Source organism: Anas acuta, chromosome 13, assembly GCF_963932015.1.
Source record: "Anas acuta chromosome 13, bAnaAcu1.1, whole genome shotgun sequence".
Taxonomy (NCBI): Eukaryota; Metazoa; Chordata; class Aves; order Anseriformes; family Anatidae; genus Anas; species Anas acuta.
Window position 1 is genome coordinate 5,927,068 of NC_088991.1, and position 15,467 is coordinate 5,942,534.

General features: G+C 45.6%; 3 protein-coding genes across 11 annotated transcripts; 1 reads left to right on the forward strand and 2 right to left on the reverse strand.

The window, feature by feature from the left end:
- Nucleotides 1–83: 83 nt before the first annotated feature.
- On the forward strand, nt 84–4,108 carry LOC137863786 (glutamine amidotransferase-like class 1 domain-containing protein 3, mitochondrial). Its single transcript, XM_068697210.1, has 4 exons — nt 84–218; nt 1,874–2,045; nt 2,687–2,888; nt 3,476–4,108. Exons 1-4 carry the CDS (start codon nt 111–113, stop codon nt 3,666–3,668), a joined length of 675 nt encoding a protein of 224 aa, XP_068553311.1. The 5' UTR covers nt 84–110; the 3' UTR covers nt 3,669–4,108.
- Nucleotides 4,109–5,951: 1,843 nt separating this feature from the next.
- Nucleotides 5,952–10,493, reverse strand: LOC137863790 (centrin-2-like). 9 transcript variants are annotated; one of them, XM_068697220.1, is made up of 4 exons: nt 8,990–10,493; nt 7,756–7,944; nt 6,479–6,616; nt 5,952–6,240 (listed from the first exon to the last, which is right to left on the reverse strand). In XM_068697220.1, the coding sequence occupies exons 2-4, from the start codon at nt 7,900–7,902 to the stop codon at nt 6,154–6,156; spliced, it is 372 nt and encodes a 123-aa protein (XP_068553321.1). In that variant the 5' UTR covers nt 7,903–7,944; nt 8,990–10,493; the 3' UTR covers nt 5,952–6,153. The 9 variants fall into 9 exon arrangements, with proteins under 9 accessions (XP_068553321.1, XP_068553320.1, XP_068553324.1 ...); XM_068697219.1 differs by having other exon boundaries at nt 8,574–10,414; XM_068697223.1 differs by having other exon boundaries at nt 7,834–7,944; nt 8,570–10,414.
- Nucleotides 10,494–11,088: 595 nt separating this feature from the next.
- LOC137863788 (centrin-2) lies at nt 11,089–15,459 on the reverse strand. The gene is made up of 5 exons (XM_068697215.1): nt 15,336–15,459; nt 15,076–15,234; nt 13,443–13,571; nt 12,671–12,808; nt 11,089–11,846 (listed from the first exon to the last, which is right to left on the reverse strand). Exons 1-5 carry the CDS (start codon nt 15,336–15,338, stop codon nt 11,757–11,759), a joined length of 519 nt encoding a protein of 172 aa, XP_068553316.1. The 5' UTR covers nt 15,339–15,459; the 3' UTR covers nt 11,089–11,756.
- Between the last annotated feature and the right edge of the window lie 8 nt (nt 15,460–15,467).

A 15,467-nucleotide genomic window follows, 5' to 3' on the forward strand; every position in this document is an offset into this window, starting at 1 on the left:
CCCCACCTGCTCCTGGGGGAGGGATCATGCTATAAAAGGCTCCAGGCAGGGCACAGAGATGCACAGCAAATTGGGACTCTCTGGGGACTCCTCCTGCTCTGCCTGTGACCATGGGGAAGAAAGTGGCCGTCGTGCTTGCTGGCTGTGGGGTGTACGACGGGAGTGAGATCCATGAGTCTTCTGCTGTGCTGGTGCACCTCAGCAGGGAGGGGGCACAGGTAAGAGGCACCTGGCAGGCTCCTGCCCCATCCTTTTGCCCTTGCTCTGCTTTTTATTTGCCCTCCCCTTGCACGAAGCACTCTGCTGTAAGGAGCTTTGCGTCTTGCCCGACAAACCACGAGCTCCCCGTTGCTGCTGGGGTGATTGCAAAGCGTCAATGACTGGAGTCAAAGCAAGCAGCACGGTGTCGGGGCTGCCACAGCAAGCAGGGACCATGCCCCGATCTCTGCTCTGCCCTCCCAGCTTTGCTGTGTGAGAGGATTGCCCGGGTGCTGAGCACAGAGCTCAACCGTTCTGCCAGCTACACAACCTCTGAAACAAACTTTCTGAAATGAATCTATTTTTGGCTTGCACTTCCTCTTTCTCTTCTCTGGTATTTCTGTTTCAAAGGCTACTATTGACTCTGGTTGCTTGAAATTCATCCTTTTGGAGCACTGAGGATTAAAATGGAAAATGAGATGAACACAGAAAATAGAGTTCTTGTGAGTTAGATCAGAGAAAGGGGGGGAAAAATGTGATCCTTAAGCACCAGCTCTAATGTGCAATCAGTGACAGCAACTCTTTGAGAGTCAAAGTGTAGGGAGAGAAGCCCCGGGTAACGCTAACCTTGGCTCCAAACTGCCCACAGCTGTGGGTCAGAGCCCTTCTCCTGGAAATCAGGCTGCTCCCCCGAATATGAAGGCGCAGTGGTGATTTCCACGTGCTGCAGAGCCTTCCCACCCAATTCCAAAGCCTTCAAAGTGTGTATTCACTTCGTGGATTAAAGCTAAGACTTGTCCAAAACTTTTCTCCCCTGTCTGTAGTTTTGTTTCTTTTCCCTCTGAGCTGCCGTGGCTCTCCCCTCTGTTGGCACACTCAGAGCACTGCCCTGCACTCATCCCTTGATTGGCAGGGACCTCTAGTGGAGGAAACTCGGGCATCATTTCCCCCACACCCTTTTAATTTTCGCTTCTGCTTGCCTGAGGAAACAAATTTTGTGTACAGCCACCAAATCCATCACCTGCCTGTTTGCCATCTTCCGCTCTTACTTTCTGTGCGTGAGCTGGAAATAATTCAGAAGGAAAGCAAGACATTTTCTTGAGAGGGAAATACTCTGCCTGTGGGAAGCCAGCGGGAGGAGAGAAGAAACTCAAAGCCCTGTCTGGGGGTGGTGGTTTGACAACAGCAGCTTGCTGGGTGCTCAGCACCCGTACGGGATGACCGGCTGTGTGCGGGCAGCACTCGGGCTGCTGCAGCGAAAGGTGATTGCTTGGGATGAAGGTGGAAAATTAAGAAATGGGATTCACACGTGGCTCTTGCAATGACTCATTTTCCTAGGAGGGAAAGGGGTGGCTGCTCCCTTTCCGCTACTTCAGCCCCCCCAAAATAAGCAGTGTGGGCTATAGCCTCCGCCAAATACCCTCCTTCCTTTAAGGTGGGGGTAAATGTTTGTGCAGAAGCTAGAAAACAGCTTTTTTTTTTTTTTTTTTTCCCTCTTTATAACAATACCTTCCTATTGCCGCTATCAGATAGAAGTGAGCCTGAAGGCCACTGAAATCTCCAGCAAAGTTCTTTCCTAACCAAGAAACACAAGCGTTTTAATTTGCTACCTGTGGCCTTTAACATGCTTAGGATGCACGCCTGAAGGATAACAGACCTTCCCTTCCCTTCTCAGGCAGAGGTTTATGCTCCTAATGTTGACCAGATGCATGTGGTGGACCACGTGAGAGGACAGCCAACTCAGGAGAAGCGCAATGTGTTAGTTGAAAGTGCCCGAATAGCCAGAGGCAACATCAAGGACCTGGCTAAGCTGGACGTGAAGGGGCTGGATGCCCTAATAATACCAGGTAGGAAGCACAGCACGCGGGGTCTGCATGCCTGGGGGCTTGGGAGCAGCTTAAATATTCGTGAGCCTTGAATGGCATGGGAGCCATGGGCTGGACAGGAACTGGGCAGAGCACTAGCAAGAAGATAAGCTGGGAGATGGGACCAGCAGAATGGCCATCTTCCATCTGTGCTTATATCCATCAGAAACAAGCTGCCCCCTCCCTCATCGACACACTGCCCTCTGGGGAAGAGAAGCAGAAGCTGGGACACAAAGGGGGGTGACTCAAAAGGGAAAAGCCTGATCTTTTTTTTGAAAGATTCTTGGGTGAAAGTATGACCAAATGATTTCAGTGGGAATTGATGAAGCCTGGAGTGAGGACTAAAAGACAAGTGAAAGCTTGTCAGTGTGCCCCACCATGACAGGGTGAAACAGCATGATACCTCTCCAGTTCGGTTCTGTTTAGGAGCAGAGATGATGCTTTGGAGTCTTGTCTCGTGGCAGTCAGGAAATGAGAACCTTCAGTGGCTCACAATGGTTTAGCTTTCTGCTGTCAACATTGGGCAAATATTTCCATCCAGCAAATCCATTTTAGCATTCTTACAAAGCATATCCGACAAAAATCCTGCCCTGGAGTACTAACATTTGTTTCCTTTTTCTCAGGTGGTTTTGGAGTGGCTAAAAATCTGAGTACTTGGGCCACCCAAGGCAAGAACTGCACAGTATCCAAAGAGGTGGAGGATGTCCTGAAGGCATTCCATGCTGCCAAAAAGCCCATCGGCCTGTGCTGCATCTCCCCAGTGCTGGCAGCCAAAATCTTCCCCGGCTGCGAGCTGACTGTGGGTCACGACACAGAGTGTGAGAAGTAAGTAACTGTGCGGTGCTGATGTATAATCACGCCACGGAGATCACAGCAAGGCAGTCTCTCCCCAGTATATGTAGCACCACTGACTAGAAGTTCAGCAGATCTGAGGCAGGAACAAGATGGCTGCTGAACACATGGTAGTGTTATGAGAGGTAGGGACAGGATCTGTGACCCATCCATGAAAGCTGTGACCAAATTCTTCCAACAGCAGGGAAGAAACTATGATGAAACCACTAGGCTAGGAAGCTGGTGAAGAAACCAAACCAAAAGGAAAAGTCTGGAGTGTGCATTTAAGCAGCAGAACAGCTATAGTAGAGCATCAAGGCTTTATGTTGGCTTCACTTCAGATTTTTAACTCGCTGTAATCTGGAGGCTTTCTGGCTTCTACAGTCCTAGAGAAATTCTTCTGATGGGAAAAGATTTACAACTTATCAGTCAGGCTTTTTGAAGGGACCATCTTATCTCTGTAACAGCCTAGCAGCTGTTGCTGCGAGGCACCACCAGGCTTTTCACTCCAGGCCTCTTTCATATCTCTCTCTGCAATGACAGCTCCTCTGCACAGGGTTTCTTTTCTTTTCTTCTTCTAGATGGCCTTATGCAAAGACTGCTGAGACCATGAAGGAACTTGGCTGCAAGCACGTGAACAAGCATGTCACTGAAATTCATGTGGACGCGAAGAACAAGCTGGTGACCACCAGTGCCTTCATGTGCAACGCCCCCATTCACGAAATCTACGACGGTATCGGAAAAATGGTGAAAGAAGTGGTCAGACTTGCCTGAATGCCACAAAGCCACAGAATCCAGCTTCTCTGGAGAGCGGGCGCTAGGCCTTGCACTTCCCCTTTCATACCCACATGTCAAGAGGCAAACTGCTGCTCGGAGTTCTTCCCCCCATGGCCCACTGGTAGCCCCTGAGGGGGGAGAACTGGAGCAATGTAAGCGCTGGCGTGCTTGGCCAAGGACACGCCACTTACTGCGTTGATCACGAGCTGGCAGTAACTGGAGTGTCACACGCAGCCACTGTCACTGGTTCTGAGCAGTTGCCCGGTCATTTCAGCCATGCCGTGGCTGTCCCGATGTATCACCTGTGAGCAGGAATTGGTCTGCTTCCCAGATTTGTTATAAACCCATCTCTCCCTACACACGGCCACCTCACAGAATGGATGAATTAGTGGCAAAAAGAACGTGATTTTGGTACTGAATAAAACAGGTGTATTTTACATGCGCTGAATTCTGCTTTTATTTTTGCCCTTTACTCTGTATGAGGACCTGCTCTTAGTGTTACTGGTTGGCCAGTGAATGGGGAAAATGTCATGGAAAGAAGCCACTAGTAACAAACTCCACTTGCTTTCTTAGGATTTGTCAGAACTCAGACTTGGGCATGGATAACAGTGGTTGGTGAAAACAGAAGTAAACCAACATTAGCATGAAGGTTTAGCAAGAAGTGGTTAAGCTCTTGTATTAACCCAAGACCTGTTATGGCAGTGTGGAGTATTTTGGAAGCAGACTAGCCAGAAAGAGTTGAGGGTGAGACCTAGGGCTGCAGTTTCCAGTCTCTCCCATTCTCTAGAAAAATTCTTAGAAACAATGTGGAAGCAACAATTCTGCATCCCAACAGGGACAGACAAGATACCAGTCTAGCTGAAACTAGAATGGCAGACTGTAAACTGGTTGGGTGGTTGCGAAGTCTGGCAAACAGAAGACACTAAGAATAGCTGAGCATCCCACTGAGCTGTTCGGATAGCAAGCCAGGCACGGATTTTTAGGGCCAGAAGGAACCATTTGTCTGCATAATCTGACTGCTCTGCAGGAGCTGTAAAGAGCACAGTAACTCACACTTTACTGAAGCAAACCTGCTGAGAAGGCTCAGTTTTGACTTAAGGATACTGCTGTACTATTTCATAGCTCATTCCCACAGTTAATCAATGTTATTTAAGATAAACCATGGCTTGTTTCTCTCACAGTTGAAGAGCTTACTTTCAGGAAAATGCGGGTTTGTCTCCATTGGATTCAAAAGCTTTTTAGTGATAGCTGGTATGTTCTTCTTATATGGGCTCTTATCCTACATGAAGCATTATACAATCATTACAGACTGAGCTGTTAAATTCTCTCAGTGTTAAGACATTTTTTCTAAGCCAACAATTATTTTCTGAGGCTCTTCTAAGCAAACTCTTCAGGCTTTTTATATCCTTTCCAAAACACTGGCATTTTGCACTCTCAACAACATGGGAAGATCCTTCAAGACTCCACCTGTGACCAGAGTGGAAGAAATTAGCCCACACGGTGCAGTGGAATAGCAAAGAAGGCCTCAGGTGCTTTTGGCAGGGACACAAAAGCCCAGAGTAGCATGATAGGACAGTTTTACCCCTCTCCTTTAAAACACAGAGCTTATCCAATCACTCTTTTTTGTGTTATTTTTTTCCCCATTGCTACTCCTGCCAATCATTTTAAAGCTGCTGCTCACCTTCTATAACATTTAATAAAGGTATAAAATTCTTCAAAGATATAAAGGACCAGCCAGTTTTGGGACAGTAGCTGCCAGGAGGAAGAGGGAATGTTTGCTTAACATGAGGAGTCCACAGTTCTCTCGGTCCTTCAGCAATCCCCCAGAGAGGACCGTGCTGAGTATCCCAACCGCAGAAGAATGTTCAGTCTAAATCTGCATTCCTAAATCATTAGGAAGGAAGAACAAATCCACGGGAGACCTGACCTCATTACATCTTCTTACATCTACATAGCTGCACAGTCTTCTCCTCTACTGCTGTTTCTGAAGGGAAACCCAAAGCCTAAGATATTTATTACCTTACAGAAAGTAACTGCTCCCAAGACCTCAAATCTTGTCTTTTACACAACGCAGGAGATCAGGAAAGGCAGAGACGTTTCTTCTGTAAGTGGTAACATCTGAGAGTTATGAAGGATTTTCGGAGGTTAAGAGTGTTTTGACAAACTTATCAGATAGGCTGAAAAGCTAGAGGATGCAATTACAACAGACAGAACTCCAGGGGCTAGCTGCAGAATATGAATTAAGCTCAACCTTTAGAACCAAGCCACACAGACACACAGTTAGTAGCAACACTGTTTACTGGCGTGTGGAAAACTGCTTGCAGTAATGGAGCAGAATCAACACCAAATATGAAACATTAACAATATCTTGGTAGGTTTTCACACCCCAAAAAAACGACAAACTAAAAATAATGAAGTTGGAGAAGAGTCACATTGCAACCAGTCGCTTACAACTGAATGGGAGAAAAAAAAAAAATCACAGCTACAGATCATTCAGCGTCAGAATCCGCAGGAACTCCTGTTGATCCACTTCCCCATCTCCATCCACATCTGCTTCATCGATCATCACCTGTCGGATAGCAAAGATTTGGGAGACCAGATTAGGTGGGATCTGAGAGGGTGGAGAGGCCACTAGAGCCTGGTATTTGCCACCGATGTTACCAGTGAAGGTCTCAGGCAAAGCTTCATGTTAATGTAATGCAAGACAGACTTTGTGCCCCCTGCAAAGCAACACGGCACAGTTCCCCAACCAGTAAGACATTCCCCTCCCTCCCCAAGTAAGAGGAATATGTCTGTAATTCACAAACCTGCAGCTCCTCATCTGTGATGTCTTCTCCAACCTCAGTAGCCACCAGCTTGAGTTTCTCAAAGGAGATCTTGCCGGTGCCATCAGTGTCAAACAGCTTGAAACCTTTCAGGATCTCCTTTTTTGAATATGGCTCTGCCTTAGCAAGGAAATGAAAATGTCATCATGCAAGCATGACATCTTACTGCTCTACAATCCCCAATCAGACACTTTACACAGAAAACATTTAGAATCAAATCCAAGACATCATTTTGGGGAAAAAAAAGGGTCATAGAAGAGGGTTATTTATCACTGTCGCTTCACCTTTGTTGGTGTTTTATGTTTTTTTTTTTTTTTTTTTTTTTCTTTCTTCTGCTTGTGTTATTGAAATCAAAGGAAAAGCTCCAAGAAAATTTGTCGGAACAGCATGGAGATTTGGCCTGGAATATCCCGACAAAGCTTTGTCAGGAAGAGAGGGATTAGCAGTGCTACTGGAAGAGGAAACAGCTGCCAGGAATGACCCAATGCCTACAGCTAGATTTTATTTAAAAAGTAAGCCATGCCTACGCTGGCTCTGACTGCCCTTAGTCACCTCACACACAGGCAATACACACAGAAGCCTGCAGTTAGGTGTGGGCTTTGACCGAACTCCAAAGCATTACTAGGGGGAAAATGTGGATCTTCACTTAGCCCAAGCACACACCCTGGCAACTATGATAGCATGGACACAGGAATGGCAACGCCTGCTGCGCTCCAGGCACCCCCCAAAGCCTTGCAATGAAAACACAAGGATGAGAGAGGCAGAACCAGGCACGCTGGTGCTCTTTGAGAACAGCCTCTACATGCAGCCAGGCATTAGAGGATACCAAGGGGTCTGAGCCACAGGTATCCCAGGTGGGTGATGCAGTTTAGGGGATGTGAAGCAAAAGGCTGGTATTGACCAGCAGCTCTGAGGACACTCCACAAGCAGGAGGTGCTGACAACATCAATGGGCATTGAGGAATGATTTCTCTACAGATGGCAAAATTTTCATGTTCATCCAAGGTGTGGCATTTGCTCCCCGCTGTCTTGATTTTAAGAAGATCAAGAACTGTGTGACTATAAATACAGATGGAAATCCCAAGTGCTGAAATGCAGCCGTCTCCACCTGAAGTGGCCGATCTGCGCCCTCTACAGTTCGCAGAAAAAGGCAGGAGGGGTAAAGACAACTCACCCCGGGGCAGGTACCTAAAACAGTTCACCTGAGACTCCTGATGCTCCCCTGCAGGGAGCCAGAGTTACCCAATCTACTGCGAGTACCTGCATTGTAAAGTTAGGCAAGAGGAATTTCAGTCTTTGCGACCAGCTGGGCTCACACACCATTTTCTGAGCCATCACCTGCAGGAATGACTCAAAGTTTATCTTCCCTGACCCTTCCTCATCAACTTGAGAGATAATTTTCCTCATCTCCTCTTTCCTCAGTTCGCAGCCCAGGGCCCTCAGGGTTATCTGCCAAAAGAGAAAACAGACCCATGTCTGTGTGCAAATCAAACAGAAACAAAGAGGGAAAGATGTCTGAAACAAGCAACATGCAAACTGAGGGGAAAACAAAACAAAACAAAACAAAACGAAACAAAACTTTTTGCCACATTGGAAATCATATGCAAAGATAACCGTACAAACAGCTTGTCACTGTGCAGACATCAGAGTAGAGCTCCCCCAGGTCTTCTGACTTTGCAGTGAACCTGGGCCCATGGCAACAGGCTACACATGTTCATGAGGCTATCCTTAATAACTTACCCAATTAAGAAATTTCAACCCCCCCAGACCAGTTCCAGATACTCTCTTTTGCCCTTATATTGCAATTTATTAACCCAAAGACGTGTTTATCAAGCCAAGCAGATAAAGGAGTTGCTCAAATCAGCCTACTGAAAATAACCCTGCTTGGAATGTGAAGGTTATCTCAACTCTTCCAGATTCAGATTGTGACTTTTCGAGGCACAGTCTCTGGTAGCAATTCCTGCTTGCTGCATGCACACCCTCCACCACTTCCATCAGCCCAGTTTTGCTCCCTGCCACTAAGCCCTGCATTCCCCTCCACCCCAACAGTGCCAGGAAATTAATATATACTTACTTACATATGAATATATATATTTTTTGTATTATGGTTATTTTAACCTGGAACACTTTTCCCATGCGATTCCCTCTCTGCTTCCACAGTTTGCTCTGACAACTGTGCATAGGGCAGAAACAAAGAAGCAACAAAAAGAAGCGGGCAGGACCTGTGCTAACTAACCCAGCTCTCAGCACCTCTTGCTGGGGCAACTCCCGTCTCCATGTGAGAGGGAAGGAGCTGTGCACAAGGTATGTGAGGGGCAGAGCAGGAGAGGGGCGTACAGAGCACAGAGGGAGCCATTCATCCACTGTTGTGTCCCTAGGGAAGGGTGTTCTGTAGCTGTCTAATGTCAGAACTACGGGGTTGTGGAAAATTAGCAGGGAAGAGCTGCAGGCGAGGGCCAAGGAAAAGGAAGGCTTCAGTCCCTCCTAAGAATACCTGGCTAAAAGGTTGGCACAACGCTTACTTCACTGCTGGCTGCGTGACAAGCCCGAGCTCCAGCAGCGAGGTCTGAGAGCACAGTAAGCGGTCCAAAAGCAATAGGTGGCAAACACTAATTGCTCTGTAACAGCTCCACAACAGGTGGAGCTTGTAAATGATTAGCCCTGTTTGCAACATTCCTGTTTACCGCCTGTCATTTCTATTTGACTACTGTAGTTCAGGTTCCAAGTGCAAGCTCAGTCACAAAGCGAGCGTGTCATTCCTCCCGGCCAGAGGGGACCCGAGCTGCGGATCAGGGTTGCTCAGGCTGCAAACACATCGCTGAGAGCAGCAGACCCAACGCCCTTCAGCTACACAAGACGTTTGGTGTCCCTTGTTAGAGGGCAGGGGGTGTTGGGCTGTCAAGAGAGCTTTACTTGTGTGTCCCATGGCAAATTGATGTTCCTCCCTGATTTGGTGGGGAAGAAAAGACAAGGTCAGGCACACAAAAACCCTCAGTGCTTTGGACTGAGTTCAGTCAGCAGCTTGACAGGCTCTGCAGCCTGCTATGAACTCCCGCTGCAGTCACAGTATGACCACAGCAATCATTATTTTCCCTTTGTGATACTGGTTATAAGGCTCGGGGCAGTGGCAGCGTGGCGAGGAGCCGCCAGCCAGCCCTGCCCATGCCCTGTCTCCCCCAGCCCCTTGCCTTCAGGTCCCTGACGTCCATCTGCCCCGAGCCATCCGCATCGAACAAGTCGAAGGCCTCCCGCAGCTGCAGCCGCTGCTGGTCGCTGAGGGGGAACGAGGGGCTGGGGGCAGCCCCGCTCCCTGCTGCTGCCTCCCCGGGTGCCATGGAAGGACGCCAAGACCCCTAGGGGGCTTCTGAGGGTGGCCCCCGCCCAGTGCCGTGGCAACCGTGCTTCTCGAGGACAGGCGCTGCTTGGTTCTTGAGATTTGTTTTATTTAACCCCTGTTTGTTCCCTAGGTTTACTCCCACAAACACCCAAACCCATCCCCGTTACTGTCCTGTGCATAAAATTCAGGTGTAGCGAGGCCTTCAAAACACCACTGCCCCTGTCCTGCCTGGAGAGCTGAAGCTTTGGGGCAAGGCAAGCACAAATGGTGACAGAAAATGACCCACAGCTGCTTTTTTGGAGGAGAAGTGTTAGAGCCCAACCCTCAGCAATGAGCTCTATATTGCACTGCAGCTGTTAGGTAAAAGAAATGAGTTTCAGGTGAGGAGGCAGGTTTCTGCTTTCAGGATTTAACAAAACCATAAATTGTTGCAGCAGCAACAGAAGGTCACTGAGAGATTGAGGTAAATTGGGTAAAGGACTGGAAAATGCACAGAAAGCAGCATCAGCCCTGCTGATAGACTGACCTCAGCTGATAAATTAGATTATCAGAGCTTTTGATGTCCCACTTATCATTGACGTTTTCCTGGGAATGTCTTGTTCTTCACCACACGGGGGCAGACGAGACAGCAAGAATCCCCTCCCTTTGTCCAATTCCCACATGCCAGTATAAACCATTTTTTTTTAAAGACAAATAAAGGCCAAAAAGGAAATCGACATGATAGAAGCCAAATTCAATTATCATTTATTTTTGTGCTGAGTTCAGCCTTATTTTTTTTTTCCCCCTACATTTACGAACTGTGGAGGTAAGCTGAATGTTCAGCACTTGGAAAAGGGCAGATGCTGACTGAAAAGCAAAGGAATAAATTGGATTTTGAGTCAGAAAGATGTTCACATTTCTACAGAGGAAGAATCCACCCTTCCCTTGTCTGAGAGTGAGGACGAAGGGCACCAGAGAAGTTACTGGTATCTTTAACAAACAGAAGTAGAAGAAGGGCATGGGAGCTTTGTTTTCTTCCAACACCAGGCAGAAGCCATCCTTTAATTATGCTCTTACCTTAGATGCCTCTTCAAAGACAGAACAGAGCGTAGTTTGTCTCTGTAGCAAAGCATTTAGTAACTAGGGCCCTTTTTGAAGAGTAAGAAGTTGAAACTCTTTGAGTACCTTGAAGAATCATTTTGTCATTTGTCCATACATCAGAGCGAATGTTATACCAGTGAAGTTGTGTTTTTGTATATTTCTTTCCACAACTCTGATGGCTTAAAATAAGACACTTTATTTTAAGTACAATCTTATATTTGCAGCCACTGAATATTCCTGTAAACATACAGATCATCAGCATTGGCAACATTCCTCTTTTGCAAAAACATTTTTTTAAATATGTGAACTGAATAGCAGTAAGTTAAGTTGCAGCAGTTTATTTACTTACTTTTTCAGTTTAAAGGGCATTCTAAAAAAGGGGGAGGGAATAATCACCATAAGTAAAAAAAGCTGATCCCCATAAATATGTCATATAAAGAGCTCACTGTAACTGGGCCTAAACCAAGACATTAAACTAGAAACTTCAACTGCTGCTAACTACAGCTTTACACTTTCTGGTTTTGAGTCTTCCCTGTACCAAATAAATCATTTGACATGTGGTTTTTAGTCAGATACGGAACTGAATGCTATCACTGAAAAATGTGATTTGTGTACCCAAAATGAACAGTGTAAACATCTTAGGAGCAAAACCAGGCAACTACGTTGCGACATGTAAACAGATTAGCAGTTGGTAACTGTTCACAAATACAAATTTAAGACCATCCGCTTAAAGTATTGACCCAACTTTTCTGGTCTCTCAAAAGAAATAAAAGGCTGGAGAAAAAAAAAATGAGGCACCTACCAAACACATACGCACATGTGCAAAAAGAAATAAAATTCAGTTTCAGTAAAGGCTGGTCTTCTTCATGATCCGCAAGAATTCTTGCTCGTTCACTTCCCCATCCCCATCTCTATCAGCTTCATCAATCATTTCCTGAAATATATTTGTATTCTGAAATTAGATGCAAATTATAGTAGGATCACAATTATTAGGTTAATTCAGAGTTAGAGCCACTCTTAGTAAATAGTATTGGAAAGGACGGTGTTAGTTCAGTGTCAGACCTCACATGCTACAAAATATTTTTTAAACTAGACAACAACGTTTTCATACATTAAATTTATATTTATATATAAATATGTAGAGTTATTCTGTGTTAGAGGAGCTATGCTGGAAGAAACCAAACGCTCAGAGCAGAGTCGTTCCTTTTATACCATCTCAACTCCATAAAAGTGGAATTCTCCTGACACAGTGACAGTTACTGTGAAACAATTTAAGGAACCACATGTGCTTAACCTGTCTTTGGCCTCAGAATCTATTCCCCAACCCCAAATTGACAGAAGCTTTTCAATTTCTTTCAAGAAAGAAACAGGTTAAACTACCCATGATAGCTTAAGAGTAAAGATCCCACGGGACTCTACAGGACAGCACCTAAAACTGAAAGACTGCTGCCTTGACCTAAAAACTTCCTGACCCCGAAATGGCCTCCTTCCCACTGAGACAGAATCCCATTCCCTATTCTCACTAGCTCTGGTGCTTAGCAAACCAGAGAGATGCTTGAGCGTCTTCCAACCAGGAGAACTAGGCTATGACCATTCGCCTAAATTTTAAATTAATGCAAACATGAAACAAAGTACTACATAAACATTCTGACTGCCTTCATATTCAACAGACAAAACATAATCTGGACCTTTAAATGTTGCACAAAGGCTGGCAGCGACTGTTTGTGTATTATATGGTTTCATATACCAGGTACAAACCTGCAGCTCTTCATCTGTGAGATTTTCGCCCAGCTCTTTGGCTACACGTTTGAGGTTTTTAAAGGAGATTTTGCCAGTTTCATCATCATCAAAGAGTTTGAAAGCTTTGAGAATCTCCTCTTTGGAATCTTTTTCAGCCTTAGAGAAGGAAGCAGAAGTTTAAAGAAAAAAAAACACTGTTTACGTTGTACATAATACCCAAAATAAAGATGGCAGTTATAAAATACAAGCATTAGAAAGACTGAGAAACTCTCTTAAGAGTAAGTTTAAAGAAGCCCAGCAATACACATTCAAACGCTGAAGGTAGACAGAGACAACAACAAAAACCTTAGGGCTTCAGGGAGGTTTTTTCCTCTATCCAGCCAGCTGTCCTTGGGATTTCAGTATCAGGATAAACCTCTGCTAAATATTTGTTTTTCTAGGATTTTTAAAAGCAGAGGTTTCATCTGTAAATATCTGTCATCCGCGTAATGCATCAACACTCCGGACAGCTTTCTGCAGGCTGTCATTCATCTGAAAGCTTTGGTTTCACAATTTTTCTCTTTTGACACACACACACAAAACTGATTGTTAAAGAAACCTTAATGACACCTTTCTTTCAACCTTACCTTAAAAAATGAGACAGGGCATTTTCTGTCCTAGAATTGTAAGTTTTACATATTTAGTTGTTAAGATTAAGATTACTTTCATATTTCACTCAAACCAGAAGGAGATGAAAAAGACTCAACCATTTTCGGAATTGCTTCAGCTTTGATTTTTAACATTTACATACCATTTTCTGCGTCATCACCGCCAAGAAGTCATTGAAACTGATTTTTCCGGTTCCTTCCTTATCGATATCTGATATCATTTTCTTGATCTCTTCTTTTTTAGGTTCAAACCCTAGTGCTCTCATGGCCACCTGTAAAGGACAAAAGAAATTATAAATCATACAAAACTATTAACAAAATCCCAGGAAACAAAAGTTAACCTTTATGCCATGCTATATTAAAACATTCATTTGGTGTCTCAAAGGGAACAGCGAGGTCAAGGAACGGTCTTCAAGCAATGTTTTTTTTACAGGCAAAGGTGCACCAAGATGCAGAAAACAGGCAGGCAAACAGTCATATTCTGGAGTCACTCCTTCAATTAATTCCTAAATTTCCTAAACACATTTTAACCACCATATCCACCACCCCCAAATCACAACTGACAAGAACATGGATAAAAGTCTTGGGAGAAAAGATTTCTCTCAGAAAGTCTGGATTCTTTTACAAAGGCTTAGCATACCCATTTTAGTATATACTGCTTTAATTCCTACGACGGGCATTCAGAGAATAAAAGAGTTCCACTTTCATTAATATATGGAAGGAAAATAAAAACAAAACATGAACTGTCATGTAGTGATATGGACCCTACGACTGTGATGCAGCGCTGTGGACAGCAATTTCTGGTGCTACTGGAGACTTGAATATTATTCCTTTCCTGCCAAGTGAATTGCTACTTATACTCTCTTTGCAATAAGAAACATGACACAGAATAAAAGCAATAAAAAAAGCTCACATCAGACTCTTGTAAGCAAGATGGTTAAGTGTAAGACCTAGAAAGAACATGCTTCAAGACAAGTGACTCCATGAAAGAGATTTCTATCACATTTGCAGCTCCACTGAACTGTTAATGAACTTTAACCTGACAGCACAAACATGGAAATTCTTAAGCTTATAGACCACAGGAAAATTAAAATAGTTTTTTTTTTTCGTTTTAGTGACCAAGACTTATGTTAATGAATGTTAAAGGAAACACAATTCAGACAGTTTGCATGACTTCAGAAAACAATCCTATGAGCAGCACACCAAGGATGCCTTCACTTCCACAAGTGTATAAACGCCTACGAGTTTGCTTCTTCCTCCTTTTATAAAGGGACAGGCGTCAACTTAGAAATCACTTCTCCTCCTCCCAGTAGTCTGTAGCAACATGGGCATCCAGCTGGCAAAGAGAAAGGGCCAACTCTGAAAGCAGAAGAACCCCTCGTTTATTGATTACTGTTCTTCCCAAAGGACAGCGTGGAGAGAGACTGACATTTTTCAGTGACAAATAGAATTGAGAAAATACGTAACATTGGTGTATTGCATATCTTGGGTAACCTAAATCACAAAACATGCAATTCTTGAAAGCACATAGGAGGGGAAAACCTCAGGTTTTAAATATGTACAAACCTTTTGGCTATTTTACTAGCAGAGAAGGCGCAGCAAATAGAGAACTGCCAGCGTGTTTTGGTCCTAGAGACAGCAGGGAAGAGCTATAGCTCACCAGCAACGTGCCTATTGACAGGGAAACGTTACCCTGGAGAAAAAACAGAGCCTTGCTTCCCCTTTAGGGCCCCTCAGGCGTTTGTGCCGCCCTCAACTCCCAGCAGCCGGCTTTACCTTCAGCTCCTTGACGTCGATGCTCCCGGCGCCGTCCGCGTCGAAGAGGTCGAAGGCCTCGCGCACCTCCTGCCTCTGCTCCTCCGTCAGCTCCAGCTTGGGGCTCGCCTTCTTCCGCTGGGCCGCGGCCGCCAGCGGCGGCTTCTTGAAGCCGGAGGCCTTGGAGAGGCGACACGAGAGAAGGGGGGGAAGTCAGGGGGGCTCCGCACCGCAACGAGCGCCCCCGGTTCCCCCTCAGCCGCCCCCCGCTCCCCCCTCACCATCCCGGCGGCCGCTGCCTCTGGGCGGCCTCAGCCCTGTCAGGCCTTCTGTCCAATGCCGCCCCTTCCCATTGGCTAGCGCCGCCACGCCGTTGCCATGGCAACCGCCTCGCCATTGGTGGAGAGCGCGGC